Raw genomic sequence first — 27,017 nt, 5'->3', positions numbered from 1 at the left:
AATCACTACCTGCACGGTCAAAAATTTACTCTACTAACCGATCATCAACCTCTTGTCTCCATTTGCAACCCTCAGAAGGGCGTACCGATAATGACAGCACAACGGCTGCAGAGGTGGTCCCTTTTCCTAGGGGCACACCAATATGACATCGAGTACAAAGGAACTAAACAGCATGGGAATGCTGATGGATTGTTACGCCTACCTTTGCCGACGGTGGAAGAAGACCTTGCAGTGGATCCAATGGAGTTATTCCACTCGACCATAGTCGAATGTCTCCCTGTGACGAATGCAAATATAGAAAAGGAAACACGGAATGACCCAACACTATCACAGGTCTATGATTTAACGGTGAAGGGATGGCCAGCACATGGCGAACCACTGCTGCCAGCATTCTCGCCGAGAAGAGAACAGCTGTCAGTGTGCAGAGGAACCTTGATGTGTGGATCCAGAGTAGTAATTCCACCTAAGTTGACGGATAGAGTGCTCAATGAGCTTCATGAGGGTCATCTGGGTGGGGTAAAAATGAAGAACTTAGCCAGAGCGTTTGTGTGGTGGCTGGGAATCGATAGAGAAATCGAAGAGATGACCAAGAGTTGTGCAGGATGCCAGAAGATCCAAAACGCCCCACCACAAGCTCCTCTGCATCCATGGGAGTGGCCCTCATCTCCATGGCAAAGGGTGCACATTGATTTTGCTGGTCCCTTCATGGACTCGATGTTTTTAATTGCAGTGGATGCACATTCAAAGTGGCCAGAGGTAATAAAAATGTCCTCAACCACCACAGAAAAAACTATCACAGTCTTACGAACCATATTCACCAGGAATGGGCTGCCTGAACAGATTTGCTCTGACAATGGACCACAGTTTGTGTCTGAAGAGTTCCGGAGGTTCTTAAAGAGCAATGGTGTTAAGCATTACACATCCGCCCCATATCATCCAGCCACTAATGGATTGGCCGAGAGGTTTCTGCAAACATTCAAGAAGGCTATCAAGGCAATGTGTAATGAAGATATACCCCTACAACACAAGGTGGACAACTTCTTGTTTGCCTACCGGAATGCGACACATGCGGTTACCAACCAAACTCCAGCCATGATGTTCTTCAATCGAAGACTACGATGCCGCTTGGATTTGGTTAAGCCAAACGTCCGAAGAGATGTGGAGAACAGGCAGTTTCAGAATATGAATGAAAGGCCGACCAGGAGTTTTAAGATAGGTCAACCAGTTTTGGCCCGGGACTACCGCACTGAGGAATGGCAGCCAGGAACGATTTGTACACGGCAAGGACCTCTCATGTATACCGTAGACGTTGGAGAGAGCATTGTAAGATGCCATGCTGACCAGATTCTAGAGTCACTGGAAAACGTCAACTCCACACCACGATCTGATACACCTGGCAATGAAATCGACGTACCAATTGCAGCTACCGCAGAACCGGTGATATTGGAAGCAGATGAACCAAACAACGACATTGATCCCGATTCAACATTGCCAGAAGAACCTGATACCCCAAAGAGGCGTTATCCAGACAGAATCAGGAAGCCTCCTCAAAGACTGAACTTATAATTGCTTAAACTTAACCAATGTATCTAGCAACCGTAATTGTGATTGTAATTAGTTATCATTTAGTTGTTAAATGAATGTTATGTACTGTTTATCTAAAAGGGGAGGAATTGTTGTGTATGTACCTTTAAGAGAATAACTGGTTTCAGACTGCAGTACCGGCAGTGACCACCCCTGTATAAAAGGCGCTAGTGAGCCTCTGTTGTTTTCAGTTTCACTATTGACTTCCACCAGTAAAGACTTGTTTTGTTCAACTCCTGCTGTCCGTGTCTCAATCATTCACGGACATAATAGTGAGTACAATGCAACATTCAGCTACATCCTCATGTGCGTGTCACCCCTACCCCATCACTCTGTCTTCCCAAGCCTACTCCTGCACGTCACTCCTCACACCAACCTACCTTGCAGGTCCATCCATCCCTCATTGTCTATGTACCTACTCACATCCCCATCTGACTAACCACCACTGACACTCGCCCTCAGCCTAATGCAATCCTACAAAGTAACACCACAGAAGGAGGCCATTTGGCAATGTCATGCTACTCTCTCATAGTCACCCTCTACAGATGTAGCCCATCCATCCCTTGCACTCACTCCATCACTCTCAGTCAAAGTTCTCTTCTTTCCCTCTTTGCAGGAGAAGAGAGTGTAGAACAACAGAGAAAGACAAAGAACTGGAGGCGGCCCTCCAATATACACGGCTTTGATGCCAGCAGAGGAGGAGGCGCTGCAATTAAGTGGGGTAGCAGAGCTGCTGGTGGTGGGAGATGGAGAGAGGGGGACCTCCCAGCAACCTGGTGACAGAATTAAATATCCCACATGGCGTACAACAGTCACTCGTGGTGACTGATGTCAGCATCCAGTAAAATATCGTCATGTGCATAATGGTAACGTTGCACATCTTATCATAAGTATTCTAATTCATGCCTTTACTCTCCCACAGGTGCATCAAGTGCCCCCCCCCACCACTGTCCAGCTGGAGGAGGAAGACAACTCCTCAGAGGAAGCTCCATTCTCTGAGGGTGCACCGTCATCAGACCCAAGTGCACCCAGCACCAGCGGAGATATGCGCACATTGGTGGGTCCAGCGAGACATAGAGTAGTGTTGTCACCTGGTGTCTCACAATTCACAAGTGAGCAAGAGCAGATGGTGGCGACAGGGACAGCAGTGGAGAGTCCTCGCCGGAGTGCGCAGGATGCTCCAAGCTCTGATCAGCTGGACGCAGATGCTGAATCTCGGGGGCTGTCGACAAAGAGGTTGATCTTGGAGGAGCAGCAACAAATGCGCGAGGCTCTAGCGGCTTTTCCAGCCGCAATGTGTGTGATTGTAGGGAGAATGGCGAAATCCATCTCCAACATAAGCAGCGCCATATCGCAGGCGATGGCGACGATGTGCTCTTTTATGGAAAGGATGGCCACCTGCATGGAGCAGCTAATGCACCAGTCAAAGGAGTCCATGCTAGCTGTGAACAATGGCTTGCAGACTTAATGGACTCCTCTCTAGAAGGGATACCAACGTAGACTTAGGCGTTCATCACCCCACTGATGTGCAGCAAGTTGCTCTCCAGCTCCTTGCTAGCAGGGAAGTGCGGGTGGCCCATGAGAGAGATGATGGTGAGAGGGGACACGGAAGTGTGGGCTCCTCTCAAAGTGCTCCCACTTCTCCCCCATTGCCTCCCCCTCAGTCAGAGCCCCACGTGCCTCAGATCCGGATGGCTGAGTCTGCCCCAACACAGTTGCAGGAGGAGCAGACCTTGGCAGGGCCCGCACAGAGGACATCCGCCAAAAGTGCCTGAGCAGTCAGAGCAGGGAAGTGAGCAGCTTGCCTCTATCTCTGCTGAAGCCACAGGGAGTGCAACTCGTACAAGCACTTGGAAAAGAAAAATTACACAATCGTAGATGCATAATGGTATGCACATGGGTGTTTGCCAAAATGTTAGTGTTACGTTTTAGTTCTATTTATGATGCACATAAATTTCTTTCTTTGCACCACTTTCCCATCTTGTCCATTTTTGCCTGCTACTTGGGAAGTGGCCTTGTCAGTTGGAGTGAATGGTGAGACATTGCTTAACCTCAAGCAATGTGTGTGTGTGAGACAGGAATGGTTTGGTCATTTTAGGACTGCTTTGTGGTGTTGGTGGTGTGGGGGGCAGATGTTGGTACAGCATCTGGGAGCCAGATGGGTGCACTCGTGCAACTTAACTAAATCGTGCCATTATGAGGCCAACCAGGGCCTCCCGAACAGCAATGTGCGCCGCTGCTGGTGCTATCTCCACCTCCGGTTCCTTCTCCTCCTCCTCATGTTCCACCTGCTCCTCCTCCTGCAGAGAGGCAGTGTGCTCTGCGCCATGCTCCTCCTGCAGCTCTAATCCTCGCTGCTGCGCTATGTTGTGCAGCATGCAGCAGACGGTGATGATTCTGGAGACCCTGGCTGGTGCATACTGAAGGGCTTCTCCAGCTCTGTCAAGGCATCTGAAGCACTTCTTCAGCATGCCTATTGCTTGCTCTATGACACATCTGGTCATCCTGTGGCTTTCTTTATAGTGCTCCTCAGCCTCATTGCATGGCCTTCTCCAGGTTGTCATCAACCACGTCTTCAGTGGACAGCCCTTGTCTCCAAGCAGCCAGCTGGTAATTGTTCGGAAGTGTGAAGAACTGAGGGAGGATGGACTGGTGCAGGACAAAAGAGTCATGACGGCTCCCTGGGAATCTGGCACACACACACTTTATGATCTTTTTGTGGTTGCAGATGAGCTGCACATCAAGGGAGTGGTCGCCCTTCCACTTCACGAACACTCCTGGGTGATCTGGGGGTGCCTTGATGGCCTCGTGTGCAGTCAATGACGCCCTGCACCTGTGGGAAGCTAGCCAGAGCCGGAAAGCCAAACGCCCGCTCAGTCACACTGGCTTCATCAGTGGCAAAGTGTACATAAGTGGCTGACTTGTGAAACATGGCATCGGTCACCTGGGTGATGCATTTGTGGGCAGCCGACTGCGAGATCTTGCAAATGTCTGCTGCAGATCCCTGGAAGGAGCCTGAGGCGAAGAAGTTGAGGGCGGTGGTGACTTTGACAGCCACTGACTGGTAAGGAGTCTCCACCAGGTCCTCTGGGCAGCAGGTCTTCTTCCTGCAAGCTACAAATGTCTGCGGTGACCTGGCGCGATAGCCTGAGCCTCCTGAAGCACTGCTGTTCAGTCATGTCGAGGAAGCTCATCCTCTGCATGTATGCCCTGTGATGGGGGTAGTACCTCCGGTGCGGTGCACCCTTGTACTCAACCCCTCTCCTGTGGAGCATCAGGTTGGTGAGGAGAAGGCTGCTGATGGTGTTTTTGCTGCTGCTGTGGCTGGTGTTGTTGTTGCTGGGGCTCATCTTGGTCCGAATCTGAGGTCCAAAGTGAAACAGCATAAGTGGCACCTATGCTGATCTGATAGATGCCAGGTAAAGTGGAGATCTGAGGCATAATCTTCCAATGTAATGAGAGTGACTTGCAATGTTATGAGAGTGGCTTCCGAGGTTGTAGAAATCACCTGCAAAATCTCTGCATAAAATGGTGTCAGCAAGAGCCTTTTCCTTAGGTAAGGAAGCAGGTGTAAGGTATGTGTATTTATGTGCTTTTTCCAGCTGTCAGTTAATGAACTAGCACAATGGCCACTGAGCTTTTGCCTTGCCTTCAAAGGCAAGCTTCAGGAAGTCCGTGAATCCCGTGCACAAGCAGTAGAAGCTGAAACCTCATGTTAAAAAGCCTCTTAAGGGTCCCTCAACGAGCTGTTAACTACTTCAATGAGGTTGCCCGCCTCTCTCGAGCGGGTCCGTGGCGTGCTTTGAAACGCGCCCCAGTTAAGTGCGGAAGCCGGCGGTATGAAGACTGGTTCCCGATGTGCTGTCAATTTCAGCGCTTTTAAACGCTGGCCCGCTCGCAAACCCGCACTCTCTGCAATGTGAAAATTCTGGCCATTGTGCCCAATTCTGGGCACTACACTTTAGGATGGATGCCAAGGCCTTGGAGAGGGTACAGAGGAGATTTACTAGAATTATACCAGGAACAAGGGACTTTAGTTATTTGGAGAGACTAATTGAAGGACTAATTGGATATCTCTTTCAAAGAGCTGGCACAGGCATAATGGGCTAAATGGTCTCCTTCTGTGCTGTATGAGTCTATGGAAAAATGTTTTGTAGTCCAGAAAAAAATGATATCCAAAGTTTCTAAAATTCGAACAAAAGAACATTGGAACAAAGATGGTACATAATTAAAAAAACTTGGCAAGCATTACCCCAAAACCTTACAGTTAAAGGTGAGATGATGATCATTTAGTTTTAGTAGATTAGAATTTTGTATCCCACTTTATTTTTGGGTAAGAAAAATATAAACAACGTAGGAAAAAAAAGACTCAGGCCCCAGGACTTTAAATCAAGATTGAGAGAGGAGTAGGGTGATCCACAGCTCTAGAAAAGTTGATTTGATTCTTCACATCAATCTTCATTAGCCAGATTTCAGACTCAATGATTTTAACCAAGGAACCTTTAACACTGGTAATCATCAGTAAAGCATGTGTGATGAAGAATCTCTCAGAAATAAATATCTGCAATATATCTCAATGAGATGGGATACGTCATAGGATCCCCTAGGAAATGAGGGAGGAAATAGTTGAGGCTCTGGTTAATAATTTTATGAGCTCTATATTACTAGACCTGTGTACTGGGGTTCAACATTTATATCTATATACTGCATGAATGAATGAATGTAGACCCCTTACTTGCTTTCGGTCCATGCTAACAAAGTGGTGGTATCCATCACATGATTCAGATTGAGATCCTAGAACCATAAGAAAGAAGATGCCCATGGAAGTTTGATCCTCGGACTCTGCTGGTGATGAGTGCACTGGCTAACTGACACTACTAGAGTTTGCACTCGCCTCTCCTTCCAATTTTGTTTGGTTGCCGTTGAATGTTCTGGCTAACAAACTCGAAGTTTGTAACACAATTCCACACATATCCTCTCCAGTCTGAGAGAACTGGACTCTTTGGCATTCCCGCCCTCAGCGCAACCCAATTGTGCAGCCACCCTTCTCATAGAATGACCCAACTCTGCAACCTCGCCTCTCCTGACCTAACCCAAATCTTTGGAGTCACCCTTTTACTTTCTCCCGCCCTGACTCTGCAACTATGCTTTTACACCCTGGCCAACTCTGGAGGCAGCCCAATAATCACTCAAGCAAAACCACAAGAAATATACCAGTATTCAAAAAAGAGTGAGAAATAATCATAGTCCAGATGTTGTAACATCACTAGTCAGAACAAATTCTGGAAGTCGAGGATGCACAAGAGGCTAGAATCGGAGGAACATAAAGTTTTCGGAGGGTTGTAGAGCTGGAGGCGGTTACAGAGATGGGGAGGGGCAAGGCCATAGTGCGATTTGAACACGAGGATGAGAATTTTAAAGTCAAGGCATTCGGGAGTCAATGTAGGTCAGCAAGCACAGGGGTGATGGGTGAAATGGACTTGGTGCGAGTTAGGATACGGGCAGCAGCATGAGGCAGGGGCGGAGATGGGCAAAAATAAGGGAAATAAATAGCATTCAGAGAAAAATGGGCCAAATTAGCAGATGGGCTAAAGCATCTGTAAGATAGATAACTGCAAGAATAATGTATATTCGAATGCGGAACATTTAATGTGAACCAGGTGACGGAGTCCATTAACAAAAGTACGATTTGGTTGTGTCAGATTATTGTGAATCTGTTATCAACAAAGCTAATCAAATACTGGAATGGATCTGGATAACACTTGCGTACAAGTTGAAACAAGTAATTGTAGTGTATATATTGCTGATGAGGCCACATTTGGAATATTGTGTACATTTCTGGGTACCCTATACTGAAGAGGATTCAAAAAAAAAGAAATGATGATTCTGGGAGGCAGGATTCTAATTAATGAGAAAAGAGGCAAAGGGCTGAACTTGGCATTGGAGAAAAGAATAATGAAGGGGAACATGCCTGGGTCCCTTAAAATGCCGAGGTATGGCTAATGTAGATGTAAATAGACTATTTGAACTGGCCTGTGAGCATGCAGTTGGAGGATACCGATTCAAAATGAACAAACCTCAAATAAGACTAACTTTTTGCCCACAGTGATGCCTATGTTGAACAGGCTCCTAAAAAAGAAAGACTTACATTTATATAGCGCCTTTCACGGGACAGCCCACTTTTTGAAGTGTATTCACTGTTGTAGGAAACGCTGCAGCCAATTTGCACACAGTAAGCTCCCACAAACAGCAATGTGATAATGACCAGATAATCTGCTTTAGTGATAAATATTGGCTAGGACACTGGGGATGCTCCCTGCTTTTCTTCAAAATAGTACCATGGGATCTTTTACATCCACTTGAGAGAGCAGACAGGGCCTCGGTTTAACGTCTCATCCGAAAAGGCAGCACCTGAGACAGTGCAGCACTCCCTCAGTACTGCACTGGAGTGTCGGCCTAGACTTTTTGTGTTCAAGTCTCTGGAGTGAGACTTGAACCCACAACCTTCTGACTCAGAGGCGAGTGTGCTACCAACTGAGCCACGACTGATCAGAATTGGTAGCTGATGCTGTATTGATTAACTCTTTCAACAAAAACAAAAGCGTGAGTAGATATCTGGTAGCAAATGGGATTGAAGGTTATAGGTATAAGTATAGACTGAGATGATCAAATATTCCATCGGACACAATGGTTCCTGGGCCAAGGGAGGGGCAGTAGGCTAGGGTCGAATAATGGAGATGTGAGGATGGATGATTAGTAATTTGGTACATCTGCATATTTAATATATATACAGAAAACAATTAGTACCTTTTATATAGAAAGCATTTTTGTTTGTAAGATTGAATAGAAAGGGTGTGCTGGTGTCAGAGAAAGCTGTTATTGGGTCTTCTCCCTATGCTAAACAACAAAGAGGTTAGCCCAGAGGAAAAAGACTTTCTTGTAATTAATATTTTTTGTTAAAACTACCAAAAACAAATAGGAACTAGATGAACACAGAAAATATAACCATGCCTAACATGCAAAGGATAAAAATAGCCACTGAGCTTGGCCAAGTCTATTAAGTAGTCATTAATATACTAATTAACACAAAGACTGCAATTCCAGGAAAATGAGTTTCCCCTATGCTAACTGCTTTTTTAAAAAAAAGCTCACATTGATTCTGAAACACATAAAATTAACAGTAATAAGGCTATTTTTATTGCAAAGAGTAGCTTTATTTCTGTAATATTTGCATTAAACTAAATAAGTACTTAATTTTAATTTTTTTTTGTTCTCCTTGTCTTCCCTTTCTCAATTCTCTCCATTTTTACCTTTAGTTTTACATTTTTGTATCTTTTGTAATCTTGCTACGTTTAATCTGTTCTAACCTTTTTTTCCCTCTAAAAAGGCTAAATTCTAAGCCTGCTCCTGTGGTCCTGGAATGTGTCAGAAGAAAGGCAGGTAGACCCCAGGAATGTGGACCACCCCACCGGCCGTGTTGGGGATCCCCACCCCAAGTTACTGCCCATACCTCCTCCACGTCCAGTGGTTCTGGTGCAGCCATCCTCCATTACCAACACCTGACAGTCTGAGAGAAAATGGGACCGGTGGTTAAAGTCTAAAGTTGTTAAACTCAGTGTTAAGGCTAGAAGGCTGTAAAGTGCCTAGTAGAAATATGAGATGCTAGGAACGTGTCAGTTATTGCCCAGGATCTTTTAAGTCCATCTGAGCAGACAGATAGGGCCTCAATTTGGCATCTCTTCTGAAAGAAGCCACCTGCAATAGCGCAGCCCTCTCAGTGCTGCTCTAAAGTGTCAGCTTAAATTATGTGCTCAAGTCCTGGAGTGGTACCGATATGATACTACAACGTACTGACTCAGAGGTGAGTAGTACCACTGAGTGAAGCTGACATTGCATTGAGCTTTTACCAGACGTTTAGTTAAGCAGTGAGATAATCGTCAGCATTAAGTTAAGCACTGAGTTTATGACACTTAAGTAGAGATTATTATCACCGATAGATCATAAATCATTTCCAACAGATATAACTTATTGGAATATCTCAGCTGTAGCTGGGTCCTTCTCTCTGGAATTCCCTCCCTAAACGCTGTCTTATTATACAGTTAATTTACTGTATGGAATCAGAGACTTAAGATATTAGCTAACAGCAATGATTCACTTTATGGCTGGAAAATCCGAGGCCCTGCACCATAAGCAGGGCCGTGAATGCAGCAGCTTATCAGAAAACCACAGATGCATTAATGTCAATAGATAGACAAAGCACTTGTGATTTTCTGATCTGTTGCCTGCTGTGTGTGAGGAGAGTTATGTTCCTACAATTTTCCTTTCTGTTCAATTAAACACATTCTTAGTCTTTCAACAGTTACTCTTCAGACTTTTCTGCCCTTTCTAGAAACCTTCTAATCTAGGGGTGGGCAAAGCATGACCTTATACACCTTTTATTTGTACCAAACAAATCCCATTCAAGGGGCAGGACCATTCGTAACCAATCTAAGATGACAAATTTGGTCACGTAGCCTCTATCCAAGGTGAAATTCAAATGGTCAGGCATTTGTTAGAAACTATAATTGCAAGGTATCAATTAGTTTAATGAAGCCCGGGATGTCTGTTGTGAGCTGCACTCCTTTTCTTTGCTGCTGGCATCTACAAGGCCCCATCGACATCCGGCGGTTTCTGTAAAAAGCATGCGATCCGCTCCATCAATTACCTCCAAAGCAGTAAAGTTGAAAATCTATCCCCAACATGTTTTCTTATTTTCAACCTGTTAGAACCTCATTAGTGCTTTGTGATTCCTTCAAGATAACAGCCAATGCCCCACAAATTTCCTTCCAAGGATATCTACCATTTGGCCTGAGATTTGTTAGTCTTTAACTAAGTACCTCTATCTCATGGGCTTCAAAATTCTCAAAGATATTTGATGTACTGCAAAACTATAGTACATTAAAATGGGTATTATCCTCTTTAGTAAATGTTTACAGATAATATTTATGACTATTTTCTCTTTGGTTTTGTTGCCAATTTTATCATTTAAAATTCTAACTTCCTCTCTACTTCTTTACTATCTTTCAGTACAGTATTGTGTTTGCTATATCTATCTCTAGGGCCCTTTCTGTGCCTCTAATACCTCTTTTAACCTGTTTTAGGAAATTCCTTGACTTGTCCAGAAGCCCAAGGCTTGACTAGGCCCAAACCTTTCACTTAGTTAAAATTTCAGTCAGTGAGAAATTTTTACAGTTCCTTCAACTTATTTAGTTAAATTTTCAGTTAAATCTTTAAAATAGTCTGCCATATTTACTTAAACTTAGAGTTGGTATGGGTGTTTACTGACCACCTTCTGTGTTTGTTGTTAGATGTGACTCTCAGATCTGACTGATCCTTGATAACTGATAATACTATGTGATTAGCATGGACTAATCAGAAAATAATTTGGAATCCTCCATTTTTATATGTAGAGACAACCATACGGACATTTTGCTGAGTAGGTAAAGAAAGACTTGCATTTATATAGCGCCTTTCATGACCTCAGGACGTCCCAAAGTGCTTTACAGCCAATAAAGTATTTTTGAAGTGTAGTCACTATTGTAATGTAGGAAATGTGGCAGCCAATTTGCGCACAACAGGGTCCCACAAACAACAATGAGATAATGACAAGATGTTGGTTCAGAGGTAATTATTGGCTAGGACACTGGGAGAACTCCCCTTCTCTTCTTCGAAATAATGCCATGGGATCTTTTACATCTACCCAAGAGGGCAGATGGGGCCTTGATTTAACATCTCAATCGAAGGATGTCACCTCTGCCAGTGCAGCACTCCCTCAGTACTGGAGTGTCAGCCTAGATTTTGTGCTCAAGTCTCTGGAGTGGGGCTTGAACCCACGACCTTCTGTGCTACCACTGAACCATGGCTAACACCTAGATTACTAGATCTTCTGTGGTGCTGATCAAAACCTACTAAAAATAAATAAATTAATTAATAAAACATGGTTAAATAAAAAAATACATGGGGCAGGATTTTCATTGGGCCATGGAGGCAGGATTTGAGGCGTGTGGGGGGTTAAAATCCAAATCGGGGGGCACGAACCCATCCCACCCCCAACCCGCCTCCATGCCAGTTTCAAAGGAGGCGGATACCCGACCTGTGCTGGGAGCCGCCTCCCCGAGGCGGGAAGGGGATTAGTGCCAATTAATTGCCTGTTAACAGGTAGTTAACGGGCAGTTTTTAGTCTAATCCCTATTTTTATTGCTGAAGTGTGGGATTCCCGACGGCTCCAAACCATGCCAAGTTAGCGAGGCGGGCCGTTGGGCTGAAGGACTTGGAGGGTTCGAGATGTCCGGTGTTCAGGTGAGTGATGGGTGCATGAGTGAAGTGGTAAGTGTGTTTGGTGTCTGTAAAGTGTTTAAATAAGTTTTACTTACCTTTACAGCCGTCCTTCCTTCAGGTCTCGGGAGTCCCTCGTCTCACTGGCACAGAAAGCAGAATGGCCGCGAGCTGTCAAAAGTTGCAGCATTCAGCTTTCTGTTCTGGAGAGATCTCTAAATCAGCCTGAGAGGAAGGAATTAACTTAGTGTACAGATTGTCAGTGTTTGACAGCTTCAAAGAGCTGTCAACGCTGATATTTCATCTGTCAAAAGTTCTTGACAGATGAAATGTCAATCTGTGACGTTACCTGTTGCCGAGTGGCCCTTAATTGGCCTGCTGAGCCCGCTGGGCGGGCTCAACAAAGTCAATCAAGTGAAAACCTAGAAAGTTGTAGTCCCTCCTCCTACACGCCTCCAGAATCAAAATCCAGCCCATGGACTCTCTCATGGACTAAAGTTACAAATTCAGAATGCTGTATCTAAACTTGCAGTGATGTCATGCATAAACAAATGTAAAGACGATGGATTTACCCTGAGTCCTAGTTACCATAGATTTTCAAGAAAAATAACTTGCATTTATATATAGTGCCATTCTCAGAATACCTCCAAATGGGCACATAAAAGTGATGTTAGCAGTGAAACTACTGACATCATGTTTACAATCCGCATACCCACTCTACTAGAATAACTATCTTAAAGTCTCTACTAATCTCCTACAATGCTGCCTATTGTTTCAACAAGTTTAAAATAAGCCCATAAATAAAATGTTCTAGAAGTTTAACATGAATAACACAATGATTTTTCTTTTGAAATTGCTTTTTTGCTTATTTCAGATGGTTCAAGAATGTTTATACCATCGCGAAAAGAGGATAGGCATCGATCTAGTCCATGATGAAGTGGAGACACAGTTACTTGAGGTGAGTTACACACCGAGATACCACTGGGCACAATAACAAACTTGAGTCGGGACAGACTGTAGTGTCTATCGACAGTTGCAGTAGTATCCAAGTTTCGCCAGTGGCCAGAAAGCCTCCATTGTCCCCATGGTTCCAATGAGCAACACCACCTCATGCATAGCCTGTTGCTGCAAGTCTTTGTGGATAACTCAGTGATTGATATGTTATGGGTGGGAATTCTCGATCTACCTGCAGCAAACTTCTGGAGAAGCAGCAGCAGCAGCATTAGATGAGGGTTCAGGGAAAATGTCAAAGGATGGAGCTGAGAGCATGCTGATGTCCATCCGCAAACTCAGATGGTCATAACGCTGATTGCCTACATCAAGCATGGACACTTAGCATGTTTGGGGACTCAAATGTGTGAAAAATCAGGAATGCCAACCTATGTCCTATTTTATGGTACCTAGTTACACTTGCCATAATATGTTATTTTGCAAAGAGGCAATCCTCCAGGAAAGATCACAGTTCATTTCCAAGAGTTTGTGGATTAAAATCTCTCACCTTTTGATGACTATTGTGGGAGTGGAGAAGAAGATCAGGTGGTTCGTGAAATGGACTGCCGCATCGCCATGGCCAATTTTGCGCTACCGCCCAAGGCCAAATTCACCCCCAATGATGGATATTCTCCTCCTTTGGATTATGGCCCACTTGTACCCTTCTGGAGACCAATATTCCTCATCTCATTAGGCTCCAAATTTCCACCAGGTATCTGACGGGGGGACTAAGGCAACTCCTCACTTGGGAGTCTCTGCTCTTGGCTCCAATCCCCTTTTGCATCACTGGCCTTGTAAGGGGTGGGAAGAGTTTCAGTCCCTTATCAGATCAAGCAGGAACTCCCAAGGTAGGCTGGGACTCTCGCTCGAATTGCGCTGGGAGTGCAACAGAAGGCGGGCCTCAATTATTTTGTAACCACACAAAAAGTAGACTATTTTACCAGAAAATACTCCAAGCTTTGTGTTTTTATCTCTTCAAAGGAAATGAGAATAATCAAATGTATTCAAGAAAGATTGAAAAGAGGCATAGAGAGAGCTACTGCACAACTTGCGTAAGTACAGTTATTTTTTATCCTGCAACTGCACTTTAATATTGAATGGAAATTCGCTGGAACCATCAATTGTGAGGGTATATCTTCTAACTCCTTGCACACTGTGAGTACGCATTGGGAAAACGAAGACATGCAAGGTGCCCAGCCTGTGCGAGGATTCAGAAAATGTACTTATTGATATCCAATTCGAAGATTAATTCTAATGAGCCCATGTTGCTCATCCCAGCACAGAATATAACAAAACAAGGGCAATTCACCATATTGGCCCTGAAATATACTATGGCAGATTATAGAAACATAGAAGATAGGAGCAGGAGTAGGCCATTCGGACCCTCGAGCCTGCTCCGCCATTCAATGAGATCATGGCTGATCATCCAAATTCAGTACCCTGTCCCTGCTTTCTCTCCATATCCCTTGATCCCTTTAGCCTCAAGAAATTTACATTTTCTGATCGCAGCTGTACCTTTTTTAAAGGGAGGAGTCAGAGTGGCCAGATGCTTGCCTCCACTGTGTTCCCTGGTCTTTGGTTATCTCACGCATCTCCTAACAGTTGGATCACGAATGACGATGGCAGACACTCAAGAATATTTCAGCTGCCACCTCTCTCAGCCAGGGAATAATGCATGCTTTGGAGAGACCATAGCTTGAGTTTTCTGCTGTTGGCTACCTGTTATCGCAGCATTACTCCGAGGCTGGGGGGGGGACGTGGTTGTTGGTAGGGGAAAGTGGGAGGGAGTTCTGACCCACCGGGACACTGCCCACGTAGTGGCAAGGTTTGTAACGTGGGTGGGGCTGAACAATGATCATAGAATCGTAGAATGATACAGTACCGAAGGAGGCCATTTGGCCCATCGTGTCTGTGCCAGCGATGTTGGAAGCATTCGTCTCAAAAATAGGCCTTCTGAGCCTTTCCAAACACTTTCAGAATTTTATCTCCCCTATTGTGACACTCCCATTTAATTTTCCTCTACTGCTGCAAGTAAGGTCTAAAAGGTTAAGAATTGGTACTACTACCACCCGAACTTTATTGTGCTAAAAAGCCCTCGAACTCCTGGGTCAGTTCAGTTGCACAATTCTTCACTGTTCCATTTGCCGAGTTGGGCAAGAAAGGGATGTACAGTGATGGTGGGAGTGGAAAAGTGTCTAAGTGAAAGGAAAAAAAGAAAGACTTGCATTTATATAGTGCCTTTCACCTCAGGACGCCCCAAAGAGCTTTACAGCCAATGAAGTACTTCTTTTGAAGTGTAGTCACTGTTGAAATGTAATGAAATATAAAGGGATGGGGACAAGAAAAGGGGAGAGTTACAGAGAGTGGGGGAGAAGCTTAAATGGCCCGTTAGCGGCCTTTGCCAAGACTGAAGCGGGCAATGGATGGGGATTAAGAAGTCACAAGCAAAAACTAAGGGAAAGAAAACCCCACATGTGCAGGTTTGAGGCCAAGGCTGACCTGGTAGTTGCCTGTCTTATTGTGCATGTTAACAGCAGCTGTCCTTGCAGCACATGGCTCAGCTCTGCATTTGGCTCTCTACCGACTCCGACCCTGTGAATGCACTTCTCCGTTACCAGGCAGGTGTGACAATGCCTCAGATATGGCATCCTGGCAGGTGTGGACATCAGTCGTTGCTGGCCGTTGATCACCCTGGAGTGCTTACCTTCATGCAGCTCGATGTAAAGCATGACGTGCTGTGTTTAAGGTGCTTCTGAGGAACCATCTATCACAATGGTTAGTCAGGCCTATACACACATCTGTGCCATCAGGCCTGCTGTCACATCCTACTTTGAGAGTTGGAGTCCCCTCATGCACTAAACATCTGCCAAATGGGAGGTTGGTCACCTCTGTCTCCAGAGGTGGATGTGCAGGTACTGGCAGCTGGGTTCGGAGCACCTCTTGAGCAGCCTGACTTGCCTGACATTCCTTCAGTGGGTGTTCTCCTCTACTTCCCAACCACCTCAGAGGGGGAATCCCATTGGGAAACCAAACCCATCGATACCAGTAATGGTGTTGCGAACAAAGAAACATTTTAAACAATTGACAAGAGAAACAATATACATAATGGCCTAGAAATTCCACCGCACAGGCGCTAAACGGCCTCCTAAACCTCCAATATGGCGGGCAGGAAGCGCTGTTCTTACGAGCCGGAAGTGCTGCGTTCAGGGAAACCGGGTCTACTGGCGGCCTAGCCAGCAGTATATGAAGAATCCGCTGCCTGTTGCAACCAATAAGGTAAGTGTTTAAAATATACTTACCTGAATGTGGAGTGGGGAGGAGCACTACTGCCCCTCCCGACACCACGTTAAAACTGCACGGGCCACTGACTGCCACCATGTCGCCACCCCCCCCCCCCCCACAACCCCAATTGCTACCACTTTGACCAATCCCGGCCTCTACCGTCCCCCCCTCCGCGCCCCCCCCCCCCCCCCACGATCCCAGCCACTACCCCACCCGATCCCGGCCTCTATCCCGACCCCTTCCCGGTCTCCTTTAAGGACATACCTGTGGGCCGCTGCTGGCATCACAGCGGCCTGATCTTCGACGACTCTTCGCCGGCGAGCTGCCTGGGGACACCCATTAGTTGTTCGCAGCTCGCCGGCTCAATGATAATGAGGCCCGAGGCCCAATACCACGTGCTCCTCAAGCCTATCTATTCAAGCGCGAGAATTATTTTGGGAGTGCTTGGATTTCTAGGCCAAAAGACCAGAGCGGTGCTCCCATGCCATTTATGTATTATAATAATGACCCCCCCACCTGTTTCAAAAGGGAACTTTCCTCCCCCACTCCCTGACCCACCAGAGGAGCACAACATGTGCAAAAGGAGCAGAGACCTGCTTCTATGGGTCTCCACACCTTTTTCTCGTCCTCATCTTTGGAATTCTCTACCTGAAAGTGCTGTGGATGCTGAGTCGTTGAGTATACAAGGCTGAGATAGATAGATTTTTTGGACTCTAGGGGAATCAAGGGATATGGGGATCGGGCGGGAAAGTGGAGTTGAGGTTGAAGATCAGCTATGATCTTACTGAATGGCAGAGCAGGCTTGGAGGGCTGTATGACCTACTCCTGCTCCTAATTCTAATGTTCTTTTGTTCTTGTGTTCAACGGCTCATGCCCTAGTATATGGGAGGGGTTGTTAACCGAGGAAAATCGTGCCCAGTACTTCAAAGCAATGCCTCACACTAATACATTGCCAACTCCAAGAGGGGAAGGGCTCATCTTCCAATACAGAACTAAAGAACTAGAAACTAGACTACAAGTGTAAACCTAATAATGCCTCTACCCCAGAGGGCTGTGGATGGTCAGTCGTTGAGTATATTCAAGACTGAGATCAATCGATTATTGGACACTAAGGGAATCAAGCGATATCGGGATAGGGCGTGAAAATGGAGTTGAAGTAGAAGATCAGCCGTGATCTTATTGAATGGTGAAGCAGGCTTAATATGGCCTACTCCTGCTCCTATTTCTTACGTTTTTAACGCAAGGTTTGAGATTAAAAGGGCATTTTTCTTCACGACGTTGCGGATATTGCATGTTGAATGACCCCCACATAAAGTAATTAATGTAGTGTTAACATCTTAAAAAAAAAAAAGGATATCTATCTGGTTAGAAACAGGATCGAGGAATATTAGGATTAGAACTGAATAATGATTGAGTGCTATTTGGAATATGAAAAGTCTACAGCTGGGATCCATTGAAGTGCTATGCCAAGGAAGGCATCTGGCCAAGGATGAATAATGTAGGAAGTCATTTTGATAAATATTCTGGAGGTTGCTTAATGTACCTGTGTACAGAGGGGAGCAGGGAGAATCTTCTCAAACCATTTCTTCAAGAGGTGGCTTGGGACGCTGTCAGTTGGCTTTAAAAGTTTAAAAAATGCAACTCTCCAGGCGACTTTGGTTTTTAGTGTTCCTCCATCCCTTGCAGCAATGTAAATAACACACATAAAACACACACTTTTTTTTTGGCATTCAGCTTACATATGCACTGATTAATTCCATTGGAATTGGAGAGTGAATGAATAGGTACATGAATGAATTAATTGACTGAAAAAGCCACAAATTTGACAACATGTTTAATGACAATTTGGAAAGATTAATTACTTGATGTGTTTGCCCAATTTCTTTTTTTGGGTGGGTTGGTGGTTTGTGCCTGCAGCATTGCCCAAGCTTGGCACCCGATGCTGTTTTTGTGATCGTTTTAGTTGGCTGTATTAATTACATGATTTCTATCAACTGCCAGCACATTTGTTGATCAGTGGCACAGAAATTTGGAGAATACCAGCGAGGAAATAGTCTCGTGTATATAGTCCATGAGAAATATCAACCCGGGAAATCCTTGGCCTCGCTTTGCCGCCCTGTGCAGTGGAGCAGACACCGCCACAGCCTAGCCAAGTTACACCATCAGGATGTGTGTGTGTGGGGCCCTAGTATGTAAATGAGGCCCTATGACGTTCATAGGACCCCGATGCAATTTCAGCCAGGCGCCTGGGCTGCCTTTAAAAGGACCCCCAAAAATATGGTGACAGACTGGATCAGAGAGGGAATGGGGCGGAAAGCACAGCACTGTCATTTTAGGACACCTACTGCCCCATTCCCGTCAGCGGCCTGAGTTAAAATCGGCCCTTGAGTTCAGAACTATCATCAGCCATTGAACAAACATTCTGCCATTGCTGGTGCAGCTATCATTCCAACTGATCTGTAAGAGTGAGTGAGTGGGGTGTGGGATGTCATGGCAGTCTAATCTTGTGGACATATATGTAACGGGGGACTTAAAAAAAAAAAAAAATGGTTTGTTTTACCATTTGGTTTTGCCTTGTGCCAGAGCAATCATTGGCAAACCAAAACACCCCAATACATAAACATTTTCTTCATTATTGGCTGGTAATCTTTATTTTAAAAAAAATCTTTCAACTTGACTAACAAAGAGGTTGTACTGCACTGTGAATACTGCACTGATTTTTGTCAGAATAGTAGAACATATGGTTTTTTGCAACTTTTGGCTGGAAACGCGAAAAATACCAGTCAGCATTAATCAAATCCAAACCTTTTCTTCGGTTCAGAATAATGAGGCCATGATCGGTATTTTCCTTCTGCTCATATGTTTTTTTTTGGGGCATTTCAAGTATTAGTTTGGGATTTTTCAATGCCAGCAGCTTTCCCTACTGGACTAAGCCTTTAGTACCTTTTATTTTGCCACCTTTACAAAAATAAACAGAGAAAGGAAATGTTTAATTGGCCTTGCCCCTTTTTTTTCCTCCCTCCCCCTTGCCAGCTTTTCTGCCTATTGCGATACTGATCAGAAATATATAGAACAATCTGTGAAAAATGGCCTCCAGTAATCAAACTCAAAGACCAGTTCACAGCAAACCTTTTCAACCAGCTTTTAAACAACAGTACGCAGGGCAGGACCGTAGTATTCTCTTACAGGAAAGGGTTGAGTCATGTGCACTCTTCTGTGAAGTAACCTCGCAAATATGAACACTCTTTTTTTAATTAAAATAGAAGCAACAGGGCAGCTCAGCATGAACTGGAACGGGATCTGTGTGATAAATGTGCAGCGTACTGGATTGATGATAAGATCCATCAGTTGAGGAACACCTCAGATGGTATCAACTATTACTGTGGAATTGAACAAGTGAACGCCACGTAAGTGCCAGCATTAGCCCGACGCGATTCTCTGCTTTGAAAATTTAAAATCTAAGGTTAAAACATTCAAAGTTAGCTCAAGGTCATCAAAATAGTATGGCATGCACAATGAAACTCATTAAATTGGTTGTTTCAAACAGATTGTTGCAAGGATGGCTGATGGGAGAACTGCAGATATTACAATAGGCCAATAGGGGAACTATTCCGAGACTAAGGTTAGATAGAACACCACATCCTAGAAATTGCTTTTGGTGACATTGGTGGACAAACGCAGAATGGGGTAGATCTTGACTTTGCACGATTGTGTAGACCAGGTGATAGCGAGTCGGTGGCCCCTTCTACATCTCTTCCCATTTTTATTTCCACTGACTTCAAGGAAATGACTCTGACGTTCAATGGAAATAAAAATTGGGAGAAATGTGAAATGGGCTGCCGACTCGCTATCACCCTTTTAAAGTCAAGATCTACCCCCAGTGAGTTCATGTGACATTCCTCCGTCTGCTGTTTTAATGCAGAGATTAACCCATTTATTTTGAAACCATCTTGCTGATATCCCCACAGTATTTTGTAGGACATTGTTGGAAGAGGAAGAGCTTCACTCAGCATCTGGCCTATGCCGTACCTGAGCTAGAGTGTTTGATGCTGACACTGAAGCCTAGTTTTTCTGAAAATGGCAAAAGTGGTGTAGAATAGCCCATGACACAGGCCTGTGCCAACAGCGCAGAGAGTGGGCTGTGCCAAATGTTCCGATGGGAGGCCTTCTCCCAGCATATGAAAAGCATGTCCAGATAGCTTGCCGTTTTGTGAGCGCGCAGACATTTAGCTACATTCCATTGGCGTTTCTGTCAACATCGCTTTTTTGGATGGTCATCACGTGGTTTATCCGGTTCTTGCCTGATATGCCTGACTTGGGAATTCAAATTCCATTTGTCCTCGGCATTGCAGGCTGCATCTATTACTTTTATAAGACCTGGACAGCAGGCCCTGGACACCTCCAGGTTTCAGAGGAAGAGAAGAAAAGGACTGTTGTGGCGCTTGCAGAAGCTGACTGCTTAGACCCAAGGATCTTGGGAGTATAAAATCAGGTGAGGCAATAGCTCTGCAAAAAGGCCATAGCTCGTCATTAAAGGGGGATCCTGTGGCAGCGGAACAATAGTGAACTAGTTGTTCACTGTATTACAAGTGAGACATGTGAGCAAAACTGCTTCCTTTGATACTGAAGAGTTAGAGGTACTGCCGCAGGAGGTGCACCAAAGGAGACTGGTCTCATTCAGGGCTGACGACTGTTCTTCAGTAAAAATACTGGTGCAGATCTGCATGGAGGGACATCATCCGCGAGGTCAATGCAGTCACACCCAGGTCACTTGTACCTGCCTGCAAACTGAGGAAGGATTTTCCGAGTTTCAGGCAGAAGCCTAAAGTAAGTGTGCTCCTCTCTTTCACGTGGCGCATGCCAACAATGGCACAAACCTAAATTGGGAACTCTCTCACTCTCTGCCATTTCAAGCACTGTCAAGCCAATACCACTTGGCACATTCTTTTTTCATTGTGCCAATGCTAGATGGCACTCTTGCAGGTGGAGTGGCATACCTGGAATGGTAACCAAACGCTCAGGCTTCCAGTCAGAGGCACTCCACCACTGTTCGAAGGTTTCTCAATGGAATTGCCAATCAAGGATGCAGAGTTTAGCCCTGGTCTCCGAAGAGGAATTCCCCCAGTGTTTCTTCTGCTACACATGTGGTCGCTGTTGACTGTCACAAAATGAGGGCATACTTTTTGTTCTCTGTCAATGCCCATTAATGTGCATGATGATAATTCTGTGGTTAGATAGCACCTGAATATTATTTGAATAAAAACCGTTTTTGTTCAGGTAGGCCATAGAGATGATGAGCAGAACTGTGATGCCAACGTGGGTGTTATGGGCGTAAAACGGGCACAACGAGGCCCAATTTTGGAGACCAACATCCTTCGTCCCAAGCACACCTGAAAGATCCGTGGCAGCTGCTTAAAACAGGCGCAAGGCCCTTTACATTTGTCAATGAGGAGCCCATCACCTGTGTTGGGACACTTCGGGAAATTGGTCTCCAGGCTTCACCCGGCGTGGATGCAGCCTAGGAATCGGCCGCCACCGAAGAGGTGAATTTTAGTGTAATTTCAAAAAAATTCATGTGGAGTAGGAGAAGCAGGAGTGCCCCTCCCAGCTCCAGAGCACTCCTGACGGCCGCCATTGGCCCTCCCTCCCGCTGTCTTCGCCCCCCCCCCCCCCCACTCCAGATCTCACCTGAGGCCACTGCTGCTGCAATTCGTTCATGTGGAATTGTGAGAGGCTGCTTGCCCAGATTATTTAGTTGAGGACCGGGGCCCAATTTTTGGCCTGCCTTTGGACTTCCCAGTTTGGGCAGACATTGTGGCCACGTCGCCACCTTCACGCCCGAAACCGGGCAACAACTCATTTCTACCTCGCTATAATCTGTCCAGTTGATGCCTCCTTTCCAGATGAACTTGCCTCTTGTAAAAGCTGTGTCTGATGCATCAGACATGTGTGCACTGCAAACTGCCTGATATGATTTGGTAAGATCTGTTGTCATGAAAGCTTCATGTGTGGAATCCTTCTTCTTTGGAAAGAGCCATCCCGTTTCAGATGTATTATGTCCGTGTGTAATTGAGACAAGGACTGCAGGAGCTGGTTACAACAGGTGTTTACTGAGTGGAGACAAAACTGGAACGACTATGCAAAGTTACTACACAGGCTTATATACAGGGGTGGTCACTACTAGTACTGCAGTATACAGGGGCTGCAGAATATAGTTCCTTCTGCAAAGTACATACACTACAATTCCTCCCTTTTTAGCTAAACAGTACATAACATTCGATTAATAATTAGATAACATATTTACAATTACAGTTGCTAGATACATTAGCTGAAGTTAAGCAATTATAAGTTCAGTCTTTGAGGAGGCTTCCTGATTCTGTCTGGATAACGCCTCTTTGGGGTATCCGGTTCTTCTGGCAAAGCTGATTCGGGATCAACGTCGTTGTTTGGTTCGTCTGCTTCCAATATCACCGATTCTGAGGTAGATGCAATTGGTACTTCGGCTTCATCACCAGGTGTATCAGATCGTGGTGTGGAATTGACGTTTTCCAGTGACTCTAGAATCTGGTCAGCATGGCGTCTTACAATGCTCTCTCCAACGTCCACGGTATACATTAGAGGTCCTTGCCGTGTGCAGATCGTTCCTGGCTGCCATTTCTCTGTGCGGTACTCCCGGGCCAAAACTGGTTGACCTATCTTGAAACTCCTGGTTGGCCTTTCATTCATATTCTGAAACTGCCTGTTCTCCACATCTCTTCTGATGTTTGGCTTAACCAAATCCAAGCGGCATCTTAGTCTTCGATTGAAGAACATCATGGCTGGAGTTTGGTTGGTAACCGCATGTGTCGCATTCCGGTAGGCAAACAAGAAGTTATCCACCTTGTGTTGTAGGGGTATGTCTTCATTACACATTGCCTTGATAGCCTTCTTGAATGTTTGAACGAACCTCTCAGCCAATCCATTGGTGGCTGGATGATATGGGGCGGATGTGTAATGCTTAACACCATTGTTCTTTAAGAACCTCCGGAACTCTTCAGACACAAACTGTGGTCCATTGTCGGAGCAAATCTGTTCAGGCAGCCCATTCCTGGCGAATATGGTTCGTAAGACTGTGATAGTTTTTCCTGTGGTGGTTGAGGACATTTTTATTACCTCTGGCCACTTTGTGCATCCACCGCAATTAAAAACATTGAGTCCATAAATGGACCAGCAAAATCAATGTGCACCCTTTGCCATGGAGATGAGGGCCACTCCCATGGATGTAGAGGGGCTTGTGGTGGGGCGTTTTGGACCTTCTGGCATCCTGTACAGCTCTTGGTCATCTCTTCGATTTCTCTATCGATTCCCGGCCACCACACAAACGCTCTGGCTAAGTTCTTCATTTTTACCCCTCCCAGATGACCCTCATGAAGCTCATTGAGCACTCTATCCTTCAATTTGGGTGGAATTACTACTCTGGATCCACACATCAAGGTTCCTCGGCACACTGACAGCTGTTCTCTTCTTGGCGAGAATGCTGGCAACAGTGGTTCGCCATGTGCTGGCCATCCCTTCACCGTTAAATCATAGACCCTGGAGAGTGTCGGGTCATTGCGTGTTTCCTTTTCTATGTTTGCATTCGTCACAGGTAGACATTCGACTATGGTCGAGTGGAATATCTCCACAGGACCCACTGCAGGTGCTTCTTCCACCGTCGGCAACGGTAGGCGCGACAATCCATCAGCATTCCCATGCTGTTTAGTTCCTTTGTACTCGATGTCATATTGGTGTGCCCCTAGGGAAAGGGACCACCTCTAGCCGTTGTGCTGTCATTATTGGGACGCCCTTCTGAGGGTTGAAAATGGAGACAAGAGGTTGATGATCAGTTAGTAGAGTACATTTCTGACCGTGCAGGTAGTGATTGAACTTCTTCACCCCCCACATCAGGCTGAGGGCCTCTCTGTCAATCTGGGCGTAGTTACGCTCGGCTGAAGTTAACGAGCGTGACGCAAAAGCTATCGGCCTCTCTGAACCATCAAGGAGTTTATGTGACAGTACCACTCCAATGCCGTAGGGAGACGCATCACACGCCAGTCTTATCGGTAGTGATGGGTTGTAGTGAGCCAATACTTCTCTTGAAGTGATTAGGTCTTTACTCTTCTGAAAGGCCCGCTTACATTCATCGCTCCATTTCCAAGCTACTCCAGTTTGTAGTAGGGCGTTCAGTGGGTGCAGAATTGTGGACAAATTCGGCAAAAACTTATGGTAGTAATTCACCAATCCTAGGAATGACCTCAGTTGCGACACATTTTCAGGCGCTGGAGCCTTAATTACCGTTTCAATTTTGTCAGGGGACTTATGTAACCCCTCTTCGTCAATCACATGGCCACAATACGATATCTGTTTCTTAAAAAACTTGCACTTGGGGCGATTGGCTCGTAGCCCGTGTTCTCTTAGTCTAGTGAGCACCTGCTCTAGGTTGGCAAGGTGTTCACTGTCATTTTCACCTGTCACTAGGATGTCGTTCAAGTAACACTGGGTCCCCGGAATCCCTTGCAGGACTTGTTCCATCGCTCTTTGCCATATTGCCGGAGCTGATGCTACTTCGAATACCAGTCGATTATACTGGTAAAGACCTTTGTGAGTGTTTATCGTGAGATACTTCCTAGAGGACTCTTCAACCTCCATCTGCAAATATGCTTGTGCTAGGTCAATTTTTGTAAACGCTTCCCTCCAGATAGTGAGGCGAAAATATCTTCTATCCTCGGAAGAGGATACTGTACTGTGTGAAGGACTGGGTTCACCGTCACCTTGAAGTCCCCACAGATGCGAACCTTCCTTGGCTCCTCAGACTTATTGTTTAACGTTTTTTTCATGACAGGAACGATGGGTGTTGCCCACTCGCTCCAGTCTACCTTAGATAACACGCCTACATTCTCCAGATTCTCCAGCTCTGCCTCGACAGCTGGGCGAATTGCATACGGTACCGGTCTTGCTTTGAAAAACTTGGGGATTGCATTCTCTTCTATTTTTATTGAGGCGGTTACGCCTTTAAGAGTTCACAGTTCTTAATGAAATACCTCTTTAGCGTTAGCTAAGATTTCTGACAACCGTCCAGGTGTGACATCGTCATCCTTTTTACCAGCCACAGTCAGTGCCTGAATGGAGTGCCAGTCTAAACTTATCTTTCTGATCCATTCACGTCCCAATAACGGTGGTCCACCATCTTGCAGTATGTACAGATACAATTTCTGTATTTCTTTGCCGTTGTATTCGACAGGCACCCTTATTTTCCCTCTGGGGTATACTTTCTGCCCCGTATATGTCTTCAAGACAATGGATGTCTCTTTCAAGGGTATGTGTGAGAATAGCCGCTCGTAGTCTCGTCGATTCATGACGGTCAGGGCTGATCCTGTATCCAATTCCATTTTGACTTGGGACCCTGCTATTGTGAGGGTGACCCAAATGGTTCGGTGATCCTCTTTCGCGATTACATTGTGAAGTTTGAGACAGCTTAGTCTCTTGTTCCCAGATTCACTATCGCTCTTCTGGTCTTCGGAACTACTGTCTGTCATCTTTTGTACTTTCCTGTACTGTTCCTTAGTAGCCTTTTTGTTGTCGTTAGTCTTCTTTCCAGACCTGCAAACTCGTGCAATGTGTCCCATCTTTCCGCATTGCCTGCATATTTTGTCCTTGGACCAGCAGTCCTTCTGGTCATGGGTTGTTCTGCCGCAGCGATAACATTTTTCAAATCCCCGTGTCATTTCATGGGTGCCGTATTCCTGTGGCTTTTGCTGTATTTCCGCAGCTCCCCTTGCTGCTGCTTCGTACGATACTGCCAAGCTGAAAGCCTTATCCAGCGTCCGCTCTTTCTCTGAGAGTAACCTCTTCTGGGTTCCTTCACTCAGGAGTCCACAGACAAATTTGTCCCGTAGAGTATCTGTCAGTCCTGTTCCGAACTGGCAGTGCTTTGATAGCTTGCGTAGTTCCGTAAGGTAATCAGCATTGCTCTCATCTTTATGCTGATTTCTCCTGTGGAATTTAAATCTTTCTGCTATCAGCCGCGGTGTAGGATTTAGGTGTTCCTGTAGGATAGCAACAATTTCGTTAAAACTCTTCGCCATCGGTTTGGCTGGAGTGATCAGGTTCCGCAATAGGCCGTACGTACTTGCGCCCATTAAGTTTAGTAGTACCGATGCCTTTTTCTCATCGGCTACTTCGTTTGCCTTGCAATATACCTCGACTCTTTCCACATACGTGGTCCAGTCTTCTATTGCATTATCGAAGGCAGTGATATTGCCAGTTTTCGGCATCTTGGAAATCTAAGATGGCGCCTCCCGCGCTTTGCCTTCTTCCCCGATTTAACAAAATGGCGCCTCCCGCGCTTTGCCTTCTTCCCCGCTGGCTTAAGATGGCGCCTCCCGCGCTTTCTGTCTTCCCCGCTGCTGCTAGCGCTGTTGCTGGTGTTTTTATGCCTTGATGGCGACGCCCTATGGTCTTCACGCACTTCCCCCCCGCGCTGCTGCTAACGCCGCTCTCCGCGGTCCCCATGGCAAACTGCAGCTCCTCGCGGCTTTCTGCGCTTCTAATTTCTTTTATTTTCTCGTCATCAGAGCAAACCCTACGGGACACTTTCCTCCCTCTTCTCGAGTCTGTACGCTGCCCGGCCTCGTAGCACCGGCCGCGCCCTGTGTGCTCCACCCTCTCTCTTTCCTCTTCCCGACAACACTGCTCGGCCCCGTTGAAAAGCCACCCAATCGAGCTCTAGCCCGCCGCAGCCCAGGAAGGATCAGTGTACTACCTGTCACCAGCCCGATTAGCTGGAACATGATAGACAGGATAACCAAGCCCCGCTCTCGACAGCCTCT

General features: G+C 45.8%; 1 protein-coding gene across 3 annotated transcripts in view; it reads left to right on the top strand.

Annotated features, from left to right (window-relative positions):
• The window catches only part of LOC147110556 (tektin-3-like), an 83,100-nt gene that overhangs the window by 10,659 nt on the left and 45,424 nt on the right, over window positions 1-27,017 (top strand). For all 3 annotated transcript variants that reach the window (XM_086000627.1, XM_086000628.1, XM_086000629.1), the window contains exons 3-5: window positions 12,773-12,856; window positions 13,870-13,940; window positions 19,434-19,577. In XM_086000627.1, coding sequence (XP_085856753.1) covers window positions 12,773-12,856; window positions 13,870-13,940; window positions 19,434-19,577 — 299 coding nt within the window. The remainder of the gene's footprint in view (window positions 1-12,772; window positions 12,857-13,869; window positions 13,941-19,433; window positions 19,578-27,017) is intronic.

Source organism: Somniosus microcephalus, chromosome 11 (assembly GCF_052327205.1).
Source record: "Somniosus microcephalus isolate GS21.2 chromosome 11, FLI_Smic_1.0, whole genome shotgun sequence".
Classification (NCBI taxonomy): domain Eukaryota; kingdom Metazoa; phylum Chordata; class Chondrichthyes; order Squaliformes; family Somniosidae; genus Somniosus; species Somniosus microcephalus.
Note: the sequence above shows the minus strand (reverse complement) of the source record. Positions and strands in the feature narration are given on the sequence as shown.